The sequence below is a fragment of the Lates calcarifer genome, unplaced genomic scaffold, assembly GCF_001640805.2.
Source record: "Lates calcarifer isolate ASB-BC8 unplaced genomic scaffold, TLL_Latcal_v3 _unitig_2414_quiver_2368, whole genome shotgun sequence".
Taxonomy (NCBI): Eukaryota; Metazoa; Chordata; class Actinopteri; family Centropomidae; genus Lates; species Lates calcarifer.
Window position 1 is genome coordinate 12,501 of NW_026116198.1, and position 12,813 is coordinate 25,313.

At 46.8% G+C, this 12,813-nt stretch overlaps 2 protein-coding genes across 9 annotated transcripts; both read right to left on the reverse strand.

The window, feature by feature from the left end:
* Nucleotides 1–13: 13 nt before the first annotated feature.
* LOC108892761 (putative protein TPRXL) lies at nt 14–2,064 on the reverse strand. Of its 3 annotated transcripts, none has more exons than XM_018690478.2 (5): nt 1,757–2,061; nt 1,297–1,446; nt 1,024–1,200; nt 774–904; nt 14–347 (listed from the first exon to the last, which is right to left on the reverse strand). In XM_018690478.2, exons 1-5 carry the CDS (start codon nt 1,878–1,880, stop codon nt 294–296), a joined length of 636 nt encoding a protein of 211 aa, XP_018545994.2. In that variant the 5' UTR covers nt 1,881–2,061; the 3' UTR covers nt 14–293. The 3 variants fall into 3 exon arrangements, with proteins under 3 accessions (XP_018545994.2, XP_050924076.1, XP_050924077.1); XM_051068119.1 differs by lacking the exon at nt 1,757–2,061 and adding an exon at nt 1,515–1,750; XM_051068120.1 differs by lacking the exon at nt 14–347 and having other exon boundaries at nt 774–885; nt 1,757–2,064.
* A 151-nt stretch (nt 2,065–2,215) lies between these two features.
* znhit1 (zinc finger, HIT-type containing 1) lies at nt 2,216–12,562 on the reverse strand. 6 transcript variants are annotated; one of them, XM_051068117.1, is made up of 8 exons: nt 12,392–12,562; nt 11,640–11,747; nt 6,128–6,335; nt 3,399–3,496; nt 3,188–3,263; nt 3,036–3,115; nt 2,772–2,941; nt 2,216–2,636 (listed from the first exon to the last, which is right to left on the reverse strand). In XM_051068117.1, the coding sequence occupies exons 1-8, from the start codon at nt 12,422–12,424 to the stop codon at nt 2,615–2,617; spliced, it is 795 nt and encodes a 264-aa protein (XP_050924074.1). In that variant the 5' UTR covers nt 12,425–12,562; the 3' UTR covers nt 2,216–2,614. The 6 variants fall into 6 exon arrangements, with proteins under 6 accessions (XP_050924074.1, XP_050924073.1, XP_050924072.1 ...); XM_051068116.1 differs by lacking the exon at nt 12,392–12,562 and adding an exon at nt 12,077–12,264 and having other exon boundaries at nt 11,640–11,755; XM_051068115.1 differs by lacking the exons at nt 11,640–11,747; nt 12,392–12,562 and adding an exon at nt 12,077–12,264 and having other exon boundaries at nt 6,128–6,451.
* Between the last annotated feature and the right edge of the window lie 251 nt (nt 12,563–12,813).

A 12,813-nucleotide genomic window follows, 5' to 3' on the forward strand; every position in this document is an offset into this window, starting at 1 on the left:
TGAATCAGCACCGTTCAGTGTGATCAGTATCAACAGGTTTAATGGACACAGTTCTTTCATCAGGTTATACAGTCAGTACCTCGGACAAATCAACACTTTGGACTCTGGGAAACTGCTCTGGACAAAATGATTGACAGGTTAGCAACAGTACCTGAGGGGGCGGGGCTTAGTGAGGGGTCAGTGTAAGTCAGACTCTGGGATCAGCTGAGCAGATGCAGAAATCAATGATTAAAACATTGTTAGTTCTAGAGGAGCAGAGTCTGTGACGGGCTCAGGTCCAGGTGCTGACAGAGTCAGGGTGGACTCTTCTGATTGGCCGGCCGTGTGGAGAGGGCGGAGCCAGAGACCTGAAGAAGAGGGAGATTTGAGGTGATGATGGCGTCTGTAGGAGAAAGAGTCACGCTCAGTGATCTGACGTGAAACACGCCGACAGAGAACCGACACCACGACTCAGCAGGAGGACTAGACTCTGTGAAACCTACACGTCAGCTACAGGTCTCTGTGAGACTTTGTCCTGTTTAAAGTGGAGTTAGGCAGCAGGTCCTGTTCGGAGAACTCGTGGATCTCCAGAAGAAATATGAATAAAACACCGGACAGACATCTAAAAAGAAATGAATAAAGTATCCAGGAGAACTCAGTGTTTGACTGTGAGACTGAGTTAAAAACAGGAGGATTCTGAATGAAGTTCTGCAGCTTCACGATAAACACAGGAAGTCTGTGAGTCCAGGTCCGACTCGAAAACTGTTCATCGTCTGAGCTTCAGTCACACTCACCTGTCCTCGTCCTCGTCCTCGTCCAGAGAAGACGGTGGTCAGGCCGTTGTGGGCGGGGACATGTCGGAGGGGGCGGGTCCTGGACTCCTTCAGCTCTGAGAGGAGCTCAGGGCTGGACAGAGACAGACGAGCTGCACACAAACATCATCACAAAAATGATTCAGGTCTACAGAGCAGGTTAGTGTCTGAGCTGCTGTGAGGACATCAGAGGTCTCTCCACCAGAGGGAGCTGGTTCATCAACACACAAACCTGGTCTGCTGCTGAAGCTGGGGGAGGACGAGGAGGAGGACGAGGAGCTCCGGGGAGAGGGGGAGGAGGAGGGCGTGGGACTGAAGGGGGAAGGCACAGGAGAGGAGGGGGAGGCAGCAGGGGTGAGGACGCTGGATTCACTGACGTCGCTGAAAGACCGAAGTTTGTTCCGACACTCTGGAGACAAAGAGAGAAGGAGACGGGTTAAAGGAGGAGGAGGAGGTCTCTGTCCTCTGTCCTCTGGTGTCTCCTGCTGTGAGGAGACAGACTCACCTTGTAGAAACTCTGCCTGCAGCTCTGGACTCTGCAGAGACAGGTGAGGAGACAGGTGAGGAGGAGGCGATGCAGAGGAGGGCAGCTGAGTGTCTGGTCCAGCTGAGGTCGAGGTTCCTGATGATGATGAAGACTTCATGGTGTTTGGAGCTGTGAAGAGAGTTGATCTGTCAGAGCGCTGTAAAATCCTGACAGTGTGACCTGACACCTGAACGCACCGTTTCAACCTGAGACTGAAACCAAAGGTAAACGTTTGTCGAGTCGTCGCCTGATGCTGCGTTCAGGGACACCACAGGAGGCTGGTCTGCACAGGGAGCCGCACAGGTAACGACTCAGCTCAGACTGACGTGGATCTGCTCCACGGTCCAGGCCTCAGCTTTGTTTGATCATCACATCACCTGTCGTCCTCTCACACCTGTGTGACATCATCACCCCCCCAGTTCTCCCAGTTCGTACTCACTGACTGGTGCGAAGCTGCAGCTCCTCGGCTCGGCGTCGGCGTGACGACCCAGTGACGACTTCCTGCAGCCGGGACAAAGTCTGAACCACACACACACACACACACACACACACACACACAGCATGTAAACCTGTGTGTGTGACAGAGACAGAAACACACACACACAACCCAAAAGTCCACATTAATTATTGACATGTTTTTATGACACGGTTGCCATGGAGACCAGGAAGAAAAAGAGGAGTCAGCTGGACTTTTAACCCACACACACACACACACACACACACACACACACACACACACACACAGATCTGATGACCTGAATATTCACTGATATGATCAATATTATAGATCAGGAACAGATCAGATGAATGTGTAACCTGTGTGTGTGTGTGTGTGTGTGTGTTTGGAGTTAATGTGTTCATCTAAATGACTGAATGAATTAAAGAAACAGAATCAAACATCAGTTTAGTTTTTAATATCAAATGAAAGAATCATTATTTACAACAACAACAACAACAACAACAACAACATGGAGGAACCAGGAAGTGTCTGAGCTGTTTACTGGAGCCAATCACAACGATTGATTATTGGTTTTCTGTCAGTCGACTCGTCGCTGCAGCTCACGTCCTGATTGGCTCAGAGAGAAGCCAATCACGTCCTGTTTACCTTCGTCCACCTGAGTCCACACCACTCCTTCCTCTCAGTCTTTGTCCAGGTCCAACAGGAGGAGGAGGAGGAGGGTGGAGTCTGCTCACCTGTCTGTCTACCTGTACAGGTGTATGTGAGTGTGTCTGCTCTCTCAGGTGTGAACCTCCGTCAGCCTCCTCCTCCTCCTCCTCCTCCTCCACCCTGACGCAGTCACAGCGTCCACTTCAAACACCTGCAGAGGTAGAAAGCTCAGCATCAGCTCCGAGAACACAGACGCACAGACTGCACCTGAACGCAGCACAGACTGAGCAGGAGAATCCCCCGTTCACCTGTATGACCGGATCAGCGTGTGTGTGTGTGTGTGTACCTGGTCTCTCTGTGTGTGCACAGACACTTGCTGCAGCAGTAGCGCCCCCCACAGGTGGTGCAGGTGTAGTGGGAGGGGAAACCACACACGCAGCAGAAGTGTCGTGGAGGCAGCGACGAGGGCGGGGCCGCCGCCGACAGGTAGTTAGGCTCCGGCTTCTCCGACAGGTTCTTCCAATCAGAGCAGAGAGGGAGAGTCAGCTGACGGCAGATCGACCAATCACAGAGCAGGAACAGAGTACAGGTGTGTGTGTGTGAGACCCACCTCCTCCTCCAGCAGGGTGGTGAAGTTCTTCCTGAAACGCTGTTTGAAGTGGTCGCCCCTCGTCTTCCTCTTCTTCTTCTCTGCACAGACACAGACACATTTACAACACGAGCACGAGACCAGACGCTCACACAAAGACGACGACCTCTCACCTGGTTCCTCTGTCTCACTGAAGGCAGGCAGGCGGGCTGTAGGACCTGGGGGAGGGAGGGAGGACAGAGGGTCGTCCTGGAAACACAAAGTAAAAACAACAACAAGTCAGCATCACTGGTGTAAATAACCAGTGAACTGATGAAATGGATGCCGGCTGAAAGCTGGGAGTCCAGCAGGAGATCAGGAAAGAACTGCTGCTGGGTCTGGGACCTGGAAGTTGTCTTTCTCCAGAGCCTCCAGCTGTCTGCTCAGTCTCCTCTGTCTGGTGGCTTCATCCAACACTCTGCGCTGACCGGCCTCCACCCGAGCTGAGAGAGAGAATTCAAACCAAACTCCGTTGTCAAATCTCACAGTTTAACATTTCTCTGCACTTTGTTCGTTGACTGAACCCGAATTAAACATGTTCTGACAGAGTTTAGGACTTGATAGAAACTAAAGGTGAATTCGGCGGACTGCTGAAGCCACAAGACACAACTTATTCCAGTAAGACATCAAGAAACCTTCAGGTCATCCCGCTGAAACAAACCGCAAAGGAGCCGCGGGCTGCAGCCTGATCTGACTCCTTCAGTCAGGATTTTAGAGAACAGTGTGACATTACACCACAGCAGCTCTGTGCCGAATTCACCGTTTATCTACAACAATTATTCACCAATAACAGAGACATTAAAGAGAGCGCGTGGGGTTCAGAAAACCGGAGAACCGTTTCAAATGGACGTTTCGTCAGTTAGACCCGGAGCCGCCGCTAACGTTCAGGAAAAAAGGACAAAACCCAAACAGAGAATCTGTTAACGAGACTTTCCACCTTCTAAACTTTCACTGTTTACACACACGAGAGCCACAACTCGACAAAGTCCCGTTTTCATCAAGAATTCAGTTCAAATCAAACCGAACTCACCGGAGCCTTTCTTCTCCAGCACCATGTTTGACCGTTGATGTCCTGCTCTGATACGGCAGCCGCAGAGGGACAAACCGTAGCAGACGAAGCGCGGAGTAATTTAACACCGATTCACTGAAGGAGTTTAACATTCAGAGGGATCATAAGGAAACTTAGAGAGTTAAACAAACTTCACACGATTAAATGTAAAGTGTCGGAATGTGAACATCTTTATACGGTGAGCCACAAGGGACAATATTATATGACCGCGTTTATTCTTCTTTGTCGCCATCTAGTGGTAAAATAAAACTATTACATGGACCTCAGGGTGGGATTTCTGCAGGGTTCATAGAAAGTAATTTAACACCAGTTTCAGGATCAAAGGATGAAACATCAGTTAAAACCAGTAGAAACCATAAGAGCTCAAATTATTTATAAAGTGCCTGAATTTATTGACCTCCAGATGTATACAACAATAATTCCTAATAATATCATTAATCACTAAAGACACCCTGGACTTTGAGGATATAAAAAATAAAAATCTTCATTTTCCATATGAAGTCACACACACACACACACACACACACACACAACGACTGCTCAGGTTTCTGTTGGGAAAATACTCCATAAAGAGTCTGTCAGAGTTCAGAGGATCTAACACAGACGTCACCTTCATGGACACTAAGACAGTTTCCTTTTTCACTGAGTGTGTGACCACAGTCTGTGTGTGTTCTGTCTGATTCACTAAGACAGCAGCTCAGTACTCAGTCAGCTCCTGGACTCATGCTGGTCCTGAACCTCCAAGACCCAGTCTGATCCACAATCAGATCAGATCAATAATCAAAGACTGATCAAAGACCGATCAAACTGATTGATCAGCCATCAGAGGAGTTGGATCAGTGGAGCTGCTTCTGTTCCTGATGTCGACTGTTTCATCTTTGACCTGAGTTCTCTCTGTAGAGGAGACAGAAGACAGTGAGACAGAGACAAACAACCAGAGACAAACAACTAGAGACAAACAACCAGAGACAAACAACCAGAGACAAACAACCAGAGACAAACAACCAGAGACAAACAACCAGAGACAAACAACTAGAGACAAACAACCAGAGACAAACAAACAACTCTGACCTTTCACTTTGAGCTGCACTGTTTTCCCTCTCTGAATTTTTTTCTCACTGCTATAAACTTCACAGCTGTATCTTCCTGTGTCTGTGGCTTTGGGGTGTTTCAGGGTCAGACTGAGGTCTCCAGTTCTCAGCAGGTCTTTCTTCATCTCTGTTCGGTCTCTGTAAACCTGGTCCTGCTCTTCAGGTTGATCAGAGCCGTTCTGATAAAAATTGACCTTCCTGTTGTCTCTGTCCATCCACTCCACTCTGACGTCTTGAGGCAGGTCACCTGTGGTTCTGAAGGGCAGCTGGACAGACTCCACCCCCTCCTCCACCTCCACCTGTTGGACTGAGAGGACAACAAAGCACATCATCAGCTGTACAGACAGCAGCAGCAGTTTGTCATCACTTTATTGAAGGAGGACAAAGTTGTAGAGAAAGCTGAAGGACAGAACCAGATCAGAGCAGAAGGTAACAGGGGACAGAAATCTAGAATCTAAATCCAGGTGTTGGTGTAACTTCTGGATTAACCTGTACTATGAAAGGTTACGTTGGTGTTCTTTTGTAATTTGCTATGGCCAATGGCTCTGTCTGTAAAAATGTATCAGGAGGTGACCCTCCTCCGGTTTTTATAAGTTCCATCTTTTTTCTGTTTGCTGTGAACACTCCAGTCTCCATGGTTTTGTCATATTTTGCTGTTAGAGTCTCTTTAAATAACTCATAACTCATAACTGAATTAACTTGAGTTCTTCATCTGAGAACGAGTCAAAATGCCACAACTCTCTGTCTGCACTGCTGACAACTTAACCACTGTTGTACTGTTTAACACCAGTTTAGGGAACCAGGGTTTGTCAACCTTGACTTCCCTTGATCACCCAGAGTTAAACCAGAGGAGGTTAAATTCCCTTCATGGTACAGGCCTCAGAGACAACCAGAGACAAACAGATAATTCTGACCTTGGATTTTAATCACCACTGTTTTCCTTCTCCTGATCTCCTTGTTGTAGACTTCACAGCTGTATCTTCCTATGTCTCTGTCTGTGGGGTGTTTCAGGGTCAGACTGAGGTCTCCAGTTCTCAGCAGGTCTTCATTCATCTCTGTTCGGTCTCTGTAATCATCTTCCTGTTCCTCAGGTCGGTCAGAGCCGTTCTGATACACATGGACCTTCCTGTTAGTGTAACTGGTCCTCCACTCCACTCTGACATCTTGAGGCAGGTCACCTGTGGTTTTGAAGGGCAGCTGGACAGACTCCACCCCTGAATCCACCTCCACGTGACAGTCTGAGAGGACAACAAAGCACATCATCAGCTGTACAGACAGCAGCAGCAGTTTGTCCTCACTTTATTGAAGGAGGACAAAGTTGTAGAGAAAGCTGAAGGACAGAACCAGATCAGAGCAGAAGGTAACAGGGGACAGAAATCTAGAAACTAAAACCAGGTCTTCAAGCTGTTGGAGATGATCGGAGTGTTGATGATGTGAATTTTTTCTATGTGCTGCTTCACACTAAAATCTGTATGTTTCTTTTCTTTGTGACATTTACATGTATGGATCTAAAACTGCTGTTTCAAACATGTGTTCAACCTCACTCAACAGCTCTGACCTTTGACCTTTAGCTCCACTTGTTTCTTCATCAGGATGTTTCCCTCCCTGCTGTAGACGGTGCAGGTGTAGGTGTCTGTGTCTCCATCTGTGGGTTTTTTTCAGGGTCAGACTGAGGTCTCCAGTTCTCAGCAGGTCTTTTTTCATCTCTGTTCGGCCTCTGTAATATGGGTCCTGTTCTTGAGGTCGGTCAGAGCCGTTCTCATACACATGGACTTTACTGTAACTGTTCGTCCACTCCACTCTGACGTCTTCAGGCAGGTCACCTTTGGTTCTGCAGGGCAGCTGGACAGACTCCACCCCTGAATCCACGTCCACCTTTAGGACTGAGAGGACAACAAAGCACATCATCAGCTGTACAGACAGCAGCAGCAGCACTGATGCTAACAGGACCTCACTGTCTCATCCTTCTGTGTCTCATGTTGGTGGAGAACACTCAGTATTCAGACACAAGAAGCTCCAACAGTTTGTTTGAGGACCTGGAACAACCAGGTGACCTGAGCTCACCTGACGTCTGTTCTTTACTCAGCCATGTCTCACACACATCAGCACAGAGTCAATGAAGATCTAATGTTTCTGTTCTCAACAATCTGAAGTTTGTTCTAATGTTTCTCAGCAGAAGTCGACCAGACGACTGAGCACAAGTCAAGAGGAAGCTTTACTGAAGCTGCTGCACATGACTGTCAGGCTGCAACATTTAGTGTCAGCACATGGTGTCATGTTGGCTGCTGTTTACCACCACAGAAGAAGAACATGGTTCACAATGTTCCATCTGAGTCCAGATAAATGCAGTGAAGCACACGACAAACTGCTGAGTAAAGTCATGTTGTAGAGCTGATTCTTCCTCATCAATGAGTCTGAATGAGCTTTTCTGACGTCTGGAACAAAACCTCAAGTTTCTCTTCAGCTCTCTGTATCAGCTGTTTTTAACTCTCAACTCTTTTAGCTTCTGGAACAAGAGTCTGCCTCCACAGTCAACGAGCCACAAGAGGAAACATCTTCACCATCAGCATCATGGGTAATGTAGGAGTAGAGACATACCTGACATGAAATAGTGTCGGAAATGTACCAGAAGACCCACAGCAACAATAAGAGCAACAACCAGGAGACCCAGGAGAACTATGGCCCAGGATGGAAATCGTTCTGTGGAAAAACATAAAGAACAACATGACCTCTGACCTCTGACCTGTATCTACAGGAGGTGTAGGTGTGGTTTGTTGCTGACCTTTGACCTGCAGCTGTACCTCTGACTGTCCCAGTTGTCGTCCAAACTCTCTGATGGAGCAGGTGTAGGTGGCGCTGTCAGAGAGCTGGAGGTTTGTCAGGTTGAGGCTGAGGTCTCCAGTGTCCAGAGCGTCAGTCTTCATGGACGTTCGGCCGCTGTAACGCTGGTTCTGCTCTGTCAGTTCATCACCTTCCAGCTGACGCTGGTGGACGGTTGAAGGACTGAGGTCGGAGCGGCTCCACACCACTGTGGGCTCGTCCAGGTCAAAGGTGGGAAACTCACAGGGCAGCAGGACAAAGTGGTCCCCCTCCACCAGCTGAACAGAACTGACTGTACAGTCTGTGTTTGTTGGTAGAAAACATCGTCATGGATCAGTTCCAGAGGATGAAATGAAGGTTAAAGCAGAAAGACTAAAGAGCTGCTGCAGTGTTGGATCAGTCAGATCAGAGGGACCAAGGTTTTCTTACCGTGCAGGAGGATCACAAACACCACCAACATCTTCATCTTCCTGGAAAAAACTCCAACAAAGTCCCCTTCAATCAGCTTCTTACTGAACTGACTAAGGCTTCAAAACCTCCTTCAGGACTTCAGTTCACAGCCACTGCTCACTGTCCTCCTCCTGATAATCTACTGACGCTCAGAGGAAACTTTAGTTTCTCTTCCAGCTGCAGGGAAGCTTTTTATTCACTGCAGCATCAGAGCTCAGGTTTCACAGCTTTTCATAAACAATAGTTTGGGATATAAAACATCACTGGGACATAAAAGTAGTCCTGCAGTTTGACCCAGGGCAGCAGAACTGTTCAAACCAGTATACACGAGGAGGAAGTACAGCATTGACTTGTGTCACGTGACATTAAAACCATGCGCCTGCAGTTTAGTGATAAGTTTTCAGCAGTTGCTCTGTGATGACAGAACTTTGTCCTGATTGGCTGAAGGCCTCTCTGACATCATGACGTGGTGTGTTTTTATTCCAGAGACCTCAGATCAGTTATCTCCTGTGGTTTTTACATGTGAAGCTGTGAAAACAGTTTGGATCAGGTCATGTTTTTATCTTTTTCTCTCTCCTGGTAACAAGGTGGCTCCTGTTGTTTATCCTCTGTGATTCTCAATAAAACAGAAATAAATACAAACTGTTTTCTCTCTGAGAGTGTGGCTGCAGCAGGTTTATCATGTGTAACGTTTCCATGCTTTTATATATTATTCAGATTTAATTTTAATGTCTGTCAGAGGACTAAACTTGTGTTTGGCCTGAAAATGTTCAGAACAACATACAGTATCTTTAGCAGCAGACAGGAAGAGAAGCTGCAGCGCCTCCCACAGGATTCAGCATGCAACAACAGGACTGGAGACCTGGTTCAGAGGTGACAGGATGTGTAGTTCATTCTGCTGACATGTTGTTACTCAGTTGTATGGAGCCTCCAATCAGAGAAAACTCTTTGTACAGTTCAGTCTGGACTCTGAAATCTGAACCCCACTCACTTTAAGATTTCCTCAGTGAAGCTCTGACTGCTCACAGTTTGAATCTCAACCTTTATTTGTTCACAGGAAACAACATCTTCATGACATTTTGCAGCTAAAGGTGTTTGAGCTGAGAGAATCTTTATTTCTGAGAAAACACAGCACATAGATACTAAAGCTCCTGATGACTGAAGCTTCCATGTTTCCTGACAATCAGTTTCATCTGGAACTTTCCTCTTCATCCTGCTGATCTGAACCTCTTTAACCACAGTTTGAAACTCTAGAGGAGATCCAACGTTTCCAGCCATGCTCAGTGTGTCCTCAAACTACATCTGATGTCAGAAACCAAGCTGAGAAATCAGTTCAAATGAGCTGCAACACTTCCACTGACTGAGTCCAACTGACATGTTGATCCATCAGTGATAATAATCCAGTACTAGAACAGAGAGAGCTGCTCTGAACAATGACTGCTCAGGTTTCTGTTGGGAAAATGTCTGTTTAGTAGAGGAAGGCCAAGGTGGATTTCATGTCTGACTTACTAAGAGAGTCAGCTTCTGGACAGATGCTGATCCTGAACCTGCAAGACCCAGTCTGATCCACAATCAGATCAGATCAATAATCAAAGACTGATCAACAGACCGATCAAACTGATTGATCAGCCATCAGAGGAGTTGGATCAGTGGAGCTGCTTCTGTTCCTGATGTCGACTGTTTCATCTTTGACCTGAGTTCTCTCTGTAGAGGAGACAGAAGACAGTGAGACAGAGACAAACAACCAGAGACAAACAACTAGAGACAAACAACCAGAGACAAACAACTAGAGACAAACAACTAGAGACAAACAACTAGAGACAAACAACCAGAGACAAACAACCAGAGACAAACAACTAGAGACAAACAACTAGAGACAAACAACCAGAGACAAACAAACAACCAAAGACAAACAACTAGAGACAAACAACTAGAGACAAACAACTAGAGACAAACAACCAGAGACAAACATCCAGAGACAAACAACCAGAGACAAACAAACAACTCTGACCTTTGACTTTGAGCTGCACTGTTTTCCCTCTCTGAATTTTTTTCTCACTGCTATAAACTTCACAGCTGTATCTTCCTGTGTCTGTGGCTTTGGGGTGTTTCAGGGTCAGACTGAGGTCTCCAGTTCTCAGCAGGTCTTTCTTCATCTCTGTTCGGTCTCTGTAAACCTGGTCCTGCTCTTCAGGTTGATCAGAGCCGTTCTGATAAAAATTGACCTTCCTGTTGTCTCTGTCCATCCACTCCACTCTGACGTCTTGAGGCAGGTCACCTGTGGTTCTGAAGGGCAGCTGGACAGACTCCACCCCCTCCCTCCACCTCCACCTGTTGGACTGAGAGGACAACAAAGCACATCATCAACTGTACAGACAGCAGCAGCAGTTTGTCATCACTTTATTGAAGGAGGACAAAGTTGTAGAGAAAGCTGAAGGACAGAACCAGATCAGAGCAGAAGGTAACAGGGGACAGAAATCTAGAATCTAAATCCAGGTGTTGGTGTAACTTCTGGATTAACCTGTACTATGAAAGGTTACGTTGGTGTTCTTTTGTAATTTGCTATGGCCAATGGCTCTGTCTGTAAAAATGTATCAGGAGGTGACCCTCCTCCGGTTTTTATAAGTTCCATCTTTTTTTCTGTTTGCTGTGAACACTCCAGTCTCCATGGTTTTGTCATATTTTGCTGTTAGAGTCTCTTTAAATAACTCATAACTCATAACTGAATTAACTTGAGTTCTTCATCTGAGAACGAGTCAAAATGCCACAACTCTCTGTCTGCACTGCTGACAACTTAACCACTGTTGTACTGTTTAACACCAGTTTAGGGAACCAGGGTTTGTCAACCTTGACTTCCCTTGATCACCCAGAGTTAAACCAGAGGAGGTTAAATTCCCTTCATGGTACAGGCCTCAGAGACAACCAGAGACAAACAGATAATTCTGACCTTGGATTTTAATCACCACTGTTTTCCTTCTCCTGATCTCCTTGTTGTAGACTTCACAGCTGTATCTTCCTATGTCTCTGTCTGTGGGGTGTTTCAGGGTCAGACTGAGGTCTCCAGTTCTCAGCAGGTCTTCATTCATCTCTGTTCGGTCTCTGTAATCATCTTCCTGTTCCTCAGGTCGGTCCAGAGCCGTTCTGATACACATGGACCTTCCTGTTAGTGTAACTGGTCCTCCACTCCACTCTGACGTCTTGAGGCAGGTCACCTGTGGTTTTGAAGGGCAGCTGGACAGACTCCACCCCTGAATCCACCTCCACCTGTTGGACTGAGAGGACAACAAAGCACATCATCAGCTGTACAGACAGCAGCAGCAGTTTGTCCTCACTTTATTGAAGGAGGACAAAGTTGTAGAGAAAGCTGAAGGACAGAACCAGATCAGAGCAGAAGGTAACAGGGGACAGAAATCTAGAAACTAAAACCAGGTCTTCAAGCTGTTGGAGATGATCAGAGTGTTGATGATGTGAATTTTTTCTATGTGCTGCTTCACACTAAAATCTGTATGTTGCTTTTCTTTGTGACATTTACATGTATGGATCTAAAACTGCTGTTTCAAACATGTGTTTCAACCTCACTCAACAGCACTGACCTTTGACCTTTAGCTCCACTTGTTTCTTCATCAGGATGTTTCCCTCCCTGCTGTAGACGGTGCAGGTGTAGGTGTCTGTGTCTCCATCTGTGGTTTTTTCAGGGTCAGACTGAGGTCTCCAGTTCTCAGCAGGTCTTTTTCATCTCTGTTCGGCCTCTGTAATATGGGTCCTGTTCTTGAGGTCGGTCAGAGCCGTTCTCATACACATGGACTTTACTGTAACTGTCTGTCCACTCCACTCTGACGTCTTTAAACAGGTGAACTATGGTTTTGAAGGGCAGCTGGACAGACTCCACTCCCTGAATCCACGTCCACCTTTAGGACTGAGAGGACAACAAAGCACATCATCAGCTGTACAGACAGCAGCAGCAGCACTGATGCTAACAGGACCTCACTGTCTCATCCTTCTGTGTCTCATGTTGGTGGAGAACACTCAGTATTCAGACACAAGAAGCTCCAACAGTTTGTTTGAGGACCTGGAACAACCAGGTGACTGAGCTCACCTGACGTCTGTTCTTTACTCAGCCATGTCTCACACACATCAGCACAGAATCAATGAAGATCTAATGTTTCTGTTCTCAACAATCTGAAGTTTGTTCTAATGTTTCTCAGCAGAAGTCGACCAGACGACTGAGCACAAGTCAAGAGGAACCTTTACTGAAGCTGCTGCACATGACTGTCAGGCTGCAACATTTAGTGTCAGCACATGGTGTCATGTTGGCTGCTGTTTACCACCA